The 14,184-nt window shown below is 36.6% G+C and overlaps 1 protein-coding gene across 2 annotated transcripts in view; it reads right to left on the bottom strand.

The window, feature by feature from the left end:
- The window catches only part of nAChRalpha4 (nicotinic acetylcholine receptor alpha4), a 647,992-nt gene that overhangs the window by 65,831 nt on the left and 567,977 nt on the right, over positions 1-14,184 (bottom strand). For both annotated transcript variants that reach the window (XM_069812978.1, XM_069812979.1), the window contains exon 6: positions 2,873-3,009. In XM_069812978.1, the coding sequence (XP_069669079.1) occupies positions 2,873-3,009 (137 nt within the window). The remainder of the gene's footprint in view (positions 1-2,872; positions 3,010-14,184) is intronic.

Raw genomic sequence — 14,184 nt, 5'->3', positions numbered from 1 at the left:
TGTTGTTGGAATACATTTTATATAGAAGTTTAGAGTACGGCAACTCGAACAGTAGACCAAACTGTTTAAGTGTAAATGCTTGTAATAACACTCTAGAAAAATACGTAATACTAATATAACGTACAATAGTACTTCATATGTTTATGTAGCAAAAAAAAAAGCGAGAGAAAAACAGTCGGATAATACGCCAATCGGTTAATAGGTTGATGGATAATCGGAGTTCTACTGTAGTGTCATAAATTAAGATTCCCTTTCTAAAGTGTACTAAATTGCCACAAACTAAACTTAACTACATTTAATGAAAATGAACTGTTGGTCGTTACTAAATCTTGATGTCCCTTCAGCCTTTGTTACCTATCCATACTACGCAACACAAAAACTTCCCACGCTCGATCCAGGGACAGCTCGGCAGTCGCGTTTGATCTATAGCAGTAAAATACCGACGGCACTTATTTATGGGAAACTTGTATTCTGGTGAACGCTCTGAGGTTCTCTGACTTCAATTACTACCGTTGAGGATGAAAGATGTTTCTCAAGTAAGTACCACAAAGGCGAGTCATATACTTCTGTAACTCTCAGTTAACAACTCCACAGTATATAGCACCAAGAGACTCAACTTGTGTGTATTGATCATTTAGAATACAGTAGACGTTATTCAACGTTAAGAGTATTGAGTATTCATAACAAACTCCTTTGGATAAATAGAAGTTTTACGTAACATAAAAATTTACTTTTTTAAATATATAATAAGTAGAGCCCGGATGTTTAAGCATTTATTTTGGTTAAAATAAGCAGCCACTAAAATAGTAAAAACAGGCAGTGAAATAGGTATTTATTATTCATGGAAACAGACAAAAAATAGACAAATACTTAATAAACTATCCCATACGGTACTCACTTTCCTTGGTTACATGTCACAACAAGATACTTTTTTAAGTTGTCAACTGTCATAGTGAGCCGCTTGTCAGAGGGAACGTTTTTCATGGTGGAAAAAGATCATTCTACTTCTACTGAAGTGATTGGAGCAAACTTAAAACAACTTATTTCTATTTTCTTTCAGAGATCGGGAAAAACCGACTTTGTATTATCTCAAAAAGAGGGGTGTGAGAAGGGATTAGAGACTTCAAAGTACGCGTGACTTGTGCGTGCAAGCGACAACAGTAACGGGACCTGGAGACTTGCTTTTAATACTTCCCTCATCCCCTTTCTTTCGTTGGTAAACCCCGAAGTGACCTGAGCACTGGGAGTTGTGCTGTTCAAACATCTTTGTTAAGTGACATAAAAGATTGAATCGGTAGGGGAGAAAAGTTTACGACTTGGAAACATATTATGTATTGCTGGAGAATAAGATTCTCAGCAAATATTTGTGTGAGGTGAATATATATTTTTAATTTGTACAAACGTTCTTTTTTGTTTTTTAATATAATTTGTGTGCGGTTTATTTTAAACGCATTAAAAATATAGAAAATGTACAATGACGACGTAAAAAGGCTAAAAAGAGGCATTTAACCTTAGAATAGGCAACGGAAGCTAAAAATAGGCAAACAAGGGACAATAAAAATTGGGCCTGTCGTTCCCAAATATGTGGAAACGTGTTTATCTCTAATAGGTCTTTCATACATCACTCAGATAAAAAAAAGGCATTTTGCCTTACATCCGGTCTCTAATAAAGTAACAGCTTCAGCTCATACTATATGTAATAGTTTAACATAACACTTAGATTTTATTTCCGAAATTTAAGAACTTTTTATTGGTTTTATTTTTATCATCATACGTAGCAAAAGGGAAATACAGAATATTCTCATGACTACTAGAAACTTCTGGCAACGGTAAAGGAACTAAGAAGGACTAGTTTTTCATAAAAAAACTGTGTCCAGAAATGTATCGTTTATCGGTCATAATCCAATAAAGCGATTAATGAGTGTGTCCATGTTATCCTGCATCAGGACAACTTTTTGGCATATATATTGGTTAGCTTGCTTATGTACATTTAACTAGTGGGCTGACATATCATTACGTTTACGCCACATGAGGCGCCACTTTAATTTAGGAAGTAGCCTTTGCTCTCGAGATCTCCAGTTCAGTTTACGTTTGTTGATAGTATGACCCGAAACACGTTGTCAGAGGTAGTGACAACGGTATCCATTACGTTACTCAGCTCCTGCCACATTCAGCAGAGTTCATCAGCGTTTAAGGGTGTCAGAACATATAAGGTCCAGCTTACGTGAAGTTAGTGAGATGAGATGAATGTAGATTCCTGCATTTGAAGGAAATATTGGATAACTTTGTAAGAGAGCAACCATTCACCAATTTATACAATTCATCTGAAGTTACTGTGAATGGTTTAGATTTTACTTGATCGAATGAAACATACTGCTGCCTGTTTGTAAGATATGTATTCAAACAATTATTCATGACCAGGTATATATTATTATTGGAGTATGTTTTCCGCCTGGCTCAAATTTAGAAAATCATATGTCATTTTATAGGGTTTTTGAAAATAATACAAATCTCTAAAATAAGCATTTATTAATCGCAGGGGACTTCAATTTGCCTCTAATTACAGGCACAAATTATAATCTTTTATGTGCTGGACCTTGTTACAGAGCTTTGTCACATTTTCTTTCTATGCATGACTTACAATCTATAAATAATATTTTAAATTCTAATGGAAAAATACTTGACTTGATTCTTACTAATTTCCATAGAATTGCCTGTATATTACAAGATGATCTCCTCTTATATTTCGCGAAACATTCGAAACAAAGATAAATACATTGGGATAGCGTTGCGAGGAAACTATTATTTCGCTTAGAAATGTGGCGCTGAAAGAGAAAATTTTTATTCGTAAGTGCTTGGAGTTTCACTATACCTTATGGAGACGAGAATCATGGCGAAGATGAGGTACTTGCCGAGGAGTGGCACCACGAGAGAGGTGGGCGGGATGATCTCGACGACCAGCAGGAAGAACACGTGGAGACTGATGAGGATTGATATTGACAGGGTCACCTGCGAACAAACACAATTGGGTCAAGGGGAGATCAAGTGCTGCGAGCAACGGCGCTCTGCAAACAAGTAGCAATTTTATTGTCTAAAAAATCTGAAGAGAAGGAGTAGAGGTGCTGTCAAGTATAGGAAGAGTCTCTATAGAAAGGAGATTTCATGCATTAAGAAAATGCAAGGATTTTCAGGAGGGATACTGTAACATATACGGTATCAGACTTGTTACTTGTCGATGTGTCAGAGGAAGAATTGAAGAATGTGATCCCAAAACGTGTTCAGTCCATTTTTATCGAAGGACTAGGCTAGTTTTTTTTTTCCACCGGTATACGGAGTGACTGTGTTTTGAAGTGATATAGGGTAAGGTTGCCTATATCGCACCACTTTAGCATTTATAATTATTATTGAACAATACAGTTTTCATTTTCTACATTCCTTTACAGAGACACATTCCCAGAACATTTCCCTTTCATGTAAAAAAGAATCCTTGAATTCGACTTAATGTTTTTTAATTAGAATGACATTTTAGGAACACATGTCAGTGGTGTCATTTAGGCAACTAGTTTCCTAAATAGCACCTGCGTTTTCTTAAATCGTACCTCTTTATCTGCAGAGAACAGGATGAAGGGAATCTTTTAATATTGAACATATTGAACAGTAGTAATAAGATTAATATAATAAATGCAAGTTACAAGTTTATTGAAATTAATGAAAGAGAGTAACGCATCTTCAAATGAAATTGAAAAAATAGAGCATAAATTACGTAACATTTAAACTGCCTGAATGCCTTTTTTATTGTTACACATTTGCCATATGCTTAACCAGGCAGTTCAGACTGTAAGCTGCGTCATCTTTTCTCCACGATTATCTAGAAGCCATGTAAGAACTGCTTCATGATATTGTACGCTGTCTGAAATGGTTTGAAGATAAAAACTTCTAAAGGCTGGGCCTATGAGTAATATGACGAAGAAGCTGAAACAGGAGCACACAATTTTCCCGAGATAATGTATGTATGTATGTATGTATGTATGTATGTATGTATGTATGTATGTATGTATGTATGTATGTATGTATGTATGTATGTATGTATGTATGTATGTATGTATGTATGTATGTATGCATGCATGTATGCATGTATGTATGTATCTATGTATGTGTGTATGTATTTACACTGCAAGTGGGCAAGCTCCCTGTGTGCAGTGGTATACACAATATAAACAATACACAATAAAATGATAAACAATACACAATAAAATTTACAATGACAATAAAATTTACAATAAACAATAAAATTTACAATACAATAAAATTTACAAAACAATAAAATTTACAATAACAATAAAATTTACAATAGCTTCTAAATTGTTGGAATGGGTCGTATAGGTGGACATACGGAAGTAGCACTTTTTTCTATGGCAGGTTTGAGTGGCAAATAAAACGTTTGAATTATTCGACAAATAGTTCACTGTTGATGTAACCTGACTCAGAGCGAACAACTAACGATCCTGGAGGAGGACCAGTTGATAATGTAGGATGCACTGTTTTGACGTTTAAAAATTATCAAGAGTGGCACAAAAATCTGGTGCGTTTGTACAACACACACTTGTTGTATTAACTCCTTTCTCACCACTTGATATTGCACCCATCTGATGTATTCCTCGTTCAGCTAAAATTTTTGGAGACTTTTTTTGTAGGCTGGAATTGCTACAGTTGCTCATATCGCACCGGTGCGAATTAGGCACCTACAAATGGTGAGAATTGAGAAACTACGTCATAAGTTATTATTTCCTTCATTGTAGCCTATAATCACCACATGTTCGAAAATCCTACTAAGTTAAATGTTCTTTAATATTTTTTAAACCAATAACATCTTAAGATTATGGATTTATTTGCATACAAATCCGTTATTTCGGCCAGTTACAAAATGTTAGCTAAATATACATCCACCTGAGTGATTATATTAGATACACTATCACCACGCTGCAAACACAAAGAAGTAACAGGAATCAAGTGACTTGGTGGAAGTTCATATGGTAGATTGTAACAATACCACTAGATGCTGCACTACTACAGTAACTTGTTTTAAACTATCAGTGGTGTCATTTAGGAAGCGGTGCGATTTATGCTACTGTATCCTACACAAACGTTTAGACAAGGATTGGCGTTGTTTGGAAGAAAAGAAAAGAAGTTTAAAATATGATGATAGAGGTCTAAAAACATGGTATATACAAGGTGTATCACGAGGTTTTCTCCCCGGATTATGGAGGTGATTCCTGGTGTTATTTGGAACAAAAATGTGAATACAGTAATGTGGTGACATTCATAATTAAGGAGTTACAACAGATTTTCGAAACACGCCATGCTGTATGTAGCGCTAGACATGTTTGCGCAGGACTAACAATGTATAGGGGGAGGACTGTAACGACCAAACAGTAACCAGTAGATACGCGAAGCGAGTGGTACGTTTCCATAACAACAAGCACGTTGTTGTTGCTGCAGTCGCGGGGACCCTACCAACTGACCTGCCAGATCCCCAGATTTAACACCCCTAGATTACTGCATCTGGGGTTAGATGAAAGACATTGGGTACCAGATTAGGGTGCAAACACAAGAAGAGTTTATTCAACGCATTCTCGATGCCGCCGCGATAATAAGGAACGAACATGTGAAGTTACACAATGCTACACGCGCTGTTCACACTCGTACCTTCAGATGCAGGGAGAACATTTTGAACATTTGCTTTAAATCCACTCTACATGGAAGAGACTGGTACAAAATGAAACACTTGTTTGTATTCTAACTATGATTTCCATTTTTGTCAATGACGTCCTAAAATAAAGTTTTTCTGCTTTTTTAAATTTGCCGTAACTCCTTATTTATGAATGTCACCCCATTACTGAATTTACATTTTTGTTCCAAATAACATCAGGAATCACCTCAATAAACCGGGGGAAAACCTCGTGATACACCCTGTATATATTATGTGTGTGTGAATCATAAAAATGGCCAAATGGACTGAGTCAGTTTTGGAATCACACCCTGTTTGTAGACATCTGAAGTCTGTTACTAATCAGCGATGTATGCAATGGAGAGGGACACAAACTGGCCACCCTATCCCATTATATCCTGGCTTAGTTACCTCATGAGTGATGCCTTATTGGCTTCACTGATGAGAAACGTGTTTCCTGAGGTTCTCTAACTCCAGTTTAAGGGTTCAGAGCCATAGTGGGCCAAGCGCCATTTATTAAAAACGGAGAAAAGAAGGGTTAAAGTTTAGTGAATACCATAGTTTAATGAAGATTGACATATCATTTAGTTTTAATGTGCATGCTTCATATTACTTGCTATATGTTTTATTGAATTATGGTAATCGCTTAATTTTAACAATTGTTTTTAATATATGGCGCTTGGCCCACTATGGCTCTGAACCCTTCAATTACTACCGCTGAGGCTGAAAAATGTTTCTGAACTCTTTTTGGCATTAAGATATCTGTGACGAGAACCATGGGGAAAGAAAGAGTGCTATTGTTGAGTGTGGATATGTAATTCATTGGATCCATTTTGTAGTTCAAAAACAAAATTATTGATTTTTTGATAACAGAAAAATATCGCAGAATCAACCTCAATGAAGAAAGTACCACAAAGGCGAGTCATATTCATCTGTAACTTTCAGTTAACAACTCCACTGTGTACAGCACCAAGAAACACCACTTGTGTGTATTGATCATTTAGGATACAGTAGACGTTATTCAACGTTAAGAGTATTGTGATAACAAGCTCATTAGAATAAATAGAAGTTTTATGTAACATAAAAATTTCCATTAAAAATATACCTATACAGTTTCTGCTCACACAACAATATTCAATAGTTAAACATATCTATCACTTAGGTTTTATTTCCAAAGTTCAAGAACCTTTCATTGGTTTTATTTATAAAGATACATATAGCAAAAGGGAAAATACAAAATGTTGCCATGACTAATAGAAACTTCAGATATCTACAAATAATTGTTCTTCCTCTGATATATGTTGTCAAGTGAGTTGTAGGAGGGAAGGGAAAACATTAACAGAGGAACCTTGATTCCCAAGCTACCGTTGAATAATGTTATGTAATGTATAGGATATTTCAAAAGTCAGTTTAAATATTAAACCGCTATAAATATTATAATATTTGAGATAGGGAAAAAACAAAAACATCACAGTGTTGGCAAACAATGGGGTTTACAAAACATTGGGAAGATTTCCGCCGTTCTCTTGTTCAACGTACAGCATTCTGTCTGCGACACCATGCAAAGCATTTTGCAGATAATGTCTTGGAATATTGGCAATTTCTTGCGAGATGGCGTCTTTCAGTTGTAGTAGGGTTGTTGGATGTGTCAGGAAAACTCGTTCTTCAAGGTAACCCCACAATCAAAAGTCGGCTGGATTGAAATCTGGAGATCGCGGAGGCCACATTGTTGAGAAAGTGCTTACTGATGACACGATTGCCAAACATCTGAGTAATTAATTGTTTTGCAGGAATAAAGATGTGGGGTGGAGCGCCATCTTGCATGAAGATTGTGTTTTCCATATCGTGATTCCTCAATCTAGGGATGACGAATTTCTGTAACACGCTGTAGTAGCGCTCCCCGTTTACTGTAACAGTCTGTCTTATTCCATTTTTGTTTACACCTGTGGAGTAACGGTTAGCGAGTCTGGTAGGAAAACTAGGTGGCCCGGGTTCGATTCCCGGTCTGGGCAAGTTACCTGGTTGAGGTTTTTCTGGGGTTTTCCCTCAACCCAATATGAGAAAATGCTGGGTAACTTTCGGTGATGAACCCCGGACTCGTTTCACCGGCATTATGACCTCCATCTCATTCAGACGCTCAATAACCTAAGATGTTGATAAAACGTCGTAAAATAACCTACTAAAATTAATGATGGAGTTAATACGCGTAATTGGGGTTCGTTTCCCGACCAAAGTCATCAGGAGACACTTTCCAACAATGTGGCCTCCGCGATCTCCAGATTTCAATCCGGCCGACTTTTAGTTGTGGGGTTTACCTTAAAGAACGAGTTTTCCTGACACATCCAACAACACTACTGCAACTGAAAGATGCCATCTCGCAAGAAATTGCCAATATTCCAAGACATTATCTGCAAAATTCTGTGCATGGTGTCGCAGACAGAATGCTGTAAGTTGAACAAGAGAACGGCAGACATCTTCCCAATTTTTTGTTAACCCCGTTGTTTGCCAACACTGTGATGTGTTTGTTTTTTCCCTATCTCAAATATAATATTTATAGCGGTTTAACGTTTGAACTGACTTTTGAAATACCCTATATATGTAGACCTACGTTTTGAATTCTATTAAGTTTTACAGTATATTCGCGCATTTAGGCGTACTCAGCACGCTTGCTTCGAGTCGACATGGTATCTTATCTGTAGATGACGTCACAGTGAACTACGTAACAGTCTTCAATATACCAAAGCGTTATTATGAAATCGTAACAAAAGCTTTAAACCATAAAAGCTAGCTGAAGCCTGAATTCATATTTGGGGGGGGGGGGAAACTCGTGTTTACTTGCGTATTTCTCTCGCATTTTGTGTTTGGGCGTTGCCAACGACTGAGAATGGAGACAGCAAAAATTGTTTCATGCTTTCAGTAAATTGTGTACAATATTAATTATGGAATAAAATAAAGTGCAATATTTTGTTGCTCAATCAACTGTCCGAAGACAGGTCTGAACTTCACAAGTGATATCAACAAGACACCACTTATGAGCCAACTAGGCCAGGTGATAATGTGGTAGAGTGGCCAGTTGAAGAGTCCTTTATTTACCCTTTAATTTACATATAGGTTTGTGTTGTCATATTTTACTGATATTGAGTTACTGAATTTTAATAACGTTACGCTTTAGCGTGAGTTACATTTTGTGTCTAGCGTAGGCTCATAGATAAACACTATTGAATCTTAAAACAAATACCTACATCATATACAGGGACATCATTTTATTTTTACTTCAATTTTTATTGTACCTTGAGTTTTTTAATGTACTTCACTTCCACCCCTTTTACTAATGAAGTTCAACCGTCCTGCACACAGATCCAAGACCGCATACACAGTCATAGTAGCCTTACGGTCATATTAAACAGTACGTTCCAAAAATATGTTCGCGTTTTCCAGTGACGAAAGAGCTTTCAATATTGAATCATTTTCGCACAGGTACTGTCATCCATTTGCCTACGTCGTATCCCGGTTTCCCCCACCAGCTTTTATTCGCCAGCTAGTGGCTGGGATGTCTTAGCTCTTTTCTGAGAACATTAATTTCTGTTAGGAATTGGACGTCTACGTAATATTATACAACTGTTTAAAATAACTTAAATAGAAGGGGCTCGTTAAATAATTAACTGTCACGTGATTTCCTCCCTTTCTATGACCCTACGACATAACCACTTGGACGGACAGCAGATAGTATGTCTGAGTAATTTTATCTTTTCGGATCGGGCAGAAGTGAAGATTGAATTTAGAGTATGTAAGGTACTCTTTTATAGAATAGGTACAGAATTATTTCAACATGAGTTACTAGTACGAAGAACGAAATTGGTAATTGGAATTAGATACAATAGTCTATAGTGCGATAATATGCACATTAGAACTGAAGCCTGTATCATAATGAACGGCCACCAGTTTCAAAAATGTTTTATATATCCATATTATGATTATTTTTCAATTTAACTTCATTCTCTATATAGTATGCTAATGTGCTGTACACAGTATAATATACACTGCATAATGAATACGTCCACATGGACAGCTCAGTTCGTGAGTAAAAACACTCATTGTTAATACTGTACTGTATTTTGATTAAACAAAAACCTAATGAAAATTATCAAACTCAAAAGCGTGATATTTCCTAGTTTACGTAAATGGATGAACTACTTTTCTTCCTTCCTATACTTAGTAAAGTGATTTGTTTGTATTCTACGCGAGTATCATCGAACTCCGGTCGTGGAAGGGGGTAGCAAACGGCGTTGATCCAGAGGTATAGCCAGGTTAATATTAAAAATGTTAGTAAAAAAAATTATGTCCCTGTACATACAGAGTGGAAGGGAACCTATTACATTAATTCGTAGAGTTAATAGATGAAGTTAATGCGAACAAGTTTGTCAAATAAGTTTTTTGATACGTCCAATAGTTTTGAGAGTACGAAATGTAACGCGTTACAACGCTGTAACGCTCCTTGAGACGTTTTTGTGTACATTCTCCTTTTGCAAGTCTTGGGGAGTGGATTATTACTTACCCGCACTATGGAGCAACGACCTCAAAGTTCCTTACAGAGGAGAAAAGAAGAGGAAGATGGAAAAGAAGATGATGAAAGAAACAGAACAGAAGGAGCAGAACGTGAGACGGAATAAAATATTGAGAGATTACTGGCTTTTTTAATTTTGAGAATATGTTGTTCATTGTAGTTACAATGAAGAAAAAAATAGACCCTAATGAAGGCATAAAAAGTTGAGAAGCAAGTAAGAAAATTTTCAGTTAACATTCTCTTTAAACTGTGAAAGCTAATCAGAATTAATTTTTGTTTAACGAGGGAAATAATTACTGCACTAATTTATCATTTTGTCTTATGTGCTCTTAATTATCGGAGCCGAAGTGGCTCCACCGGTAGACGAGTAGAGCGAAAGACTTAAGCACAAGAAGAGTGTGAGTTCAAGCTTAGAAGAAGTCAGGAATTTTCTTCCGGCATAAGTCTTTGAAGGTCTCAACTTCATACAATACTGGGTCTCGGAAGTTCCGGTCGTTATTGTAGTTCAGACCACATCCCCTCCTTCTAATGTCGTGGTCAAGAAAGCAGGTTATCTATATTTTCCTACCTCTACTGCTCCTCAATGGCGTCAATAATATTACCTTTACTGTTAGTTATTAGTGCCAAGGTAGACCAAAAGAAGTAATGGCGAAACGTTGTAGTCGGATTAGTAGAAGAAATAAAATGAGCCTTCACGCCACAAATCTGAAGGATCTGAGGGATTTCGAAACTCGGTTTCTTCAGTGAGATGCTGTCTGGCGAATAAATTTTATTACAACTGGTCTTTCATTGTCATTGTCATCGTAAGTCGTTGTCATCAATCCATAACATTCGTTACGATCATATTCTTCTTCGTCAATAATATCGAAGTGAAAATGGCCACTATAATGATAATCGTTATCACTTTACTCGCCATTAGAGTAGACGCAAGAAGAGTTTGCCACGGTAAGCTGCGCGAACTTTCGGAAACGTTCGGGTGCACTCGACCTCGCTTTGATTCGATTGGCAAACTGTCGACAGTTCTCAGTCGTCTGCAGGTTTGATGTTTCGAGTGAGACTTATCACAGCGCATGTAACGTAACATAAACCTAGTTGCAGAGTAACTAATAACATAACATTGTTGAAAATACAGAAGCACGAATTTTTTACATATAAAATCACCGAATGAAATGGCAAAGATGTTATAAGAAATATGTAATCGCGTAATAATTGATATTTGACGTTGTAATAAAACACTAATACTATGTGATTTTATTATTTATTTATTTATTATTTTATTTTATTAAAATGTTCCGATAACTAGGGTACTATGGTCGGTTTATTTTAATCTGTATATACTCCTTATGTTACGAGCGGAGTCTGTCTCGTTTTTCATAAATTTATTGACGTTATAAATAATTCCCTAGTTTGACTGTGTAACGTTTTATTAGCACTTCCTAATTTAGAGCGAAATGGAGGGCATTGTTAAGTATATAGAATGTTGTACAGAACTCTGTTATTTAACAAACACACTTTGAACTACATAAAACTCCTGATATCAGGGATAAAACGCAGAATATGTAACGCACACGCTGGCTTCTACCCGCTCTGCACAGCAACACTCCACGATACGAACGGCTCAAGACCGCGCTTTCGAATGCGCCCTGTAATCAGCATTAGGTGATTCATAGCAGCCCTGTAACGAGCATGGCGGCACGAGGACCGAGTATCTTTCTCTGCGCATCAGTCAAATGGGTAAGCTTTCTTTGCGCTTCCTATACACACCATCATCGTGATTATCCCCAGCCACAGTTTTCATTCGTGACTTTCGTCTTCAAAGTCATCGTCGTCGTGGTAAGCGTTTTCATCGCTACTTTTAGTATTCGTTAGCGCTGTCCCGCTGTTCATAGTAATCGTCAATTTCCATAATTTTTAAAGCCATTCTCTTCATCTTCATAAAAAGCGTTTAAGCGTTGCCATCATTATTAATATAAATCGTTGATCTCCGTCGATTCTATAGTCACTATCATCGACTTTATAGTAGGCATTGTCATCACTAGACTTCGTTGAATTGCCACACGCAGCGTGCAATCAGGTTGCCGATGTACGGTAGTATAGAGGAGGTGAGCAACCGCCCGGTCTCGTAGTATAAGCAGTTCATGTTAAGAGTTGTGACCGGTCCAAATAGATAGAGCAGCTACAGCTAATGTATACATATGTAAGAACTTATTTTGCATTACTGTGGTCGTAATAGTCAAAGCTTAACATTTGTTCAGTGCAGACAAGAATTCAATCAAACATACTACAATGAGATTGCTGCTGTTCCAAACAATTGCCTCTGGAATACCCTTACCCCCCCGCCAGTCTTGACCCGTTGAAAAACGTGATTGGATGCTGTTAATTATTATTCAGAATATTACGGCAAAATAATGGAGGTAATTGATCCATTAGATAGCACAGACAGTTCGGCTGTTGCAGCTGTAAAATCATTGCCTTCTGAACAGCTATTGGAAGATATTCTGTTCATTGATTCTAATTTTAAAATCGTGTCCAAAAGCATCACCCTGTTAGAATCGTCTAAACTACAACTCTCAGAAGCCCTTAATATAGTGGATAAAGTATCACAAATCGTTATCCAAAATATCACTAATTTCAGAAAAAGTGAAATGTAAGTTGAGAAACATTATTGCTAAAAATTCTGCCTATTCACAATTTCGTACTATAAATGATGTACTATTACGTCACGACAAGATGTGTGAAGTTGGTGTACTAAAAAATAGTGACTTCCCGTTCTTCACCTATTACATCGTGTGATGTTGAACGTACATTTTCCCAAAATAAATACTGTTTAAGTGACTATCGGAGGAGGTTACTTTGCAGTCGCTCAAAATGTACGTAGCCTAACTCTTCACTGCAATGCACATATTGAAGGATGATATGAGTATATTACATTAAATTTTAAGAGTTAATATATCTCACTACAAAATAATTGTGTATTTACATGTTTAGACATTTGCTACTTCAGTGATCATTCATTATATTTCTCGAATGCAGGATACAGGTTTTATTGTAACCGCAGTATACTGCTCAGTGTTTACATCAGAGGCATACTCGATCCGTTGCACGTCCCCTCCTCATACAGTCTATACCGCGAGCGTAGTAAACCTTACGATTCTCGTGGCAATTACACGAAGTCTAGTCATCACTATTCATAGTAATTGTCGGTCTTCTTCGTTTTTATAGTTATAGTCATCATCGCGACAGTAGCTTTGCCATCGATATTTTAGTAAATGTTGGTCTCCGTCGTTTTTGTAGTCATTGTTAGCATAGGCCTTGTCATCGTTATTCATAGTAACTGTCACTCTCTCGTTATTATAGTTTTTATAGTTACTGCCATCATCGCTGTAGTAAGTATTGTCATACCTTTTTGTAGCAAACGTTGGTCTCAATGATTTCTTTAGCCATTGCCATCGTCATTAGGCTGACCAGATTTTTTATGGTTCAACAGGGGACATCGGCAATTTTAAGAAAAACCACGAACACTTATCCAATCACTATCTGTTGAAATGTTGCAGAAATTGCATGTAACAGTAGATACAATTATAGGATTTTGCACACTAAATTTGTAGAGTATCTTAACTTTCTGAATTAAATGAATAAACACATATAACGTCTATACCTACATAATTATGGCCACTAAGAATTGAATTTCAGTACTGACACTTGTATCGAAGTCTTTGACATGATATTGTACACACTGAATTCTAACACACATTTTACAGGTACTGGTCTGAAGAATGCATCTTTTTAAGGATCTGTTCATTCCCACACAGCTTCACACTAAGTTCTTTAAATGAGAAATGAAAGTTTGTTTTCACTTGTAACAAAGCTGTTTCAATTTTCATTCTTGACT

Source organism: Periplaneta americana, chromosome 16 (genome assembly GCF_040183065.1).
Source record: "Periplaneta americana isolate PAMFEO1 chromosome 16, P.americana_PAMFEO1_priV1, whole genome shotgun sequence".
NCBI lineage: Eukaryota > Metazoa > Arthropoda > Insecta > Blattodea > Blattidae > Periplaneta > Periplaneta americana.
The sequence above is the reverse complement of the archived record's forward strand: the minus strand, read 5'-3'. Positions and strand labels throughout refer to the sequence as shown.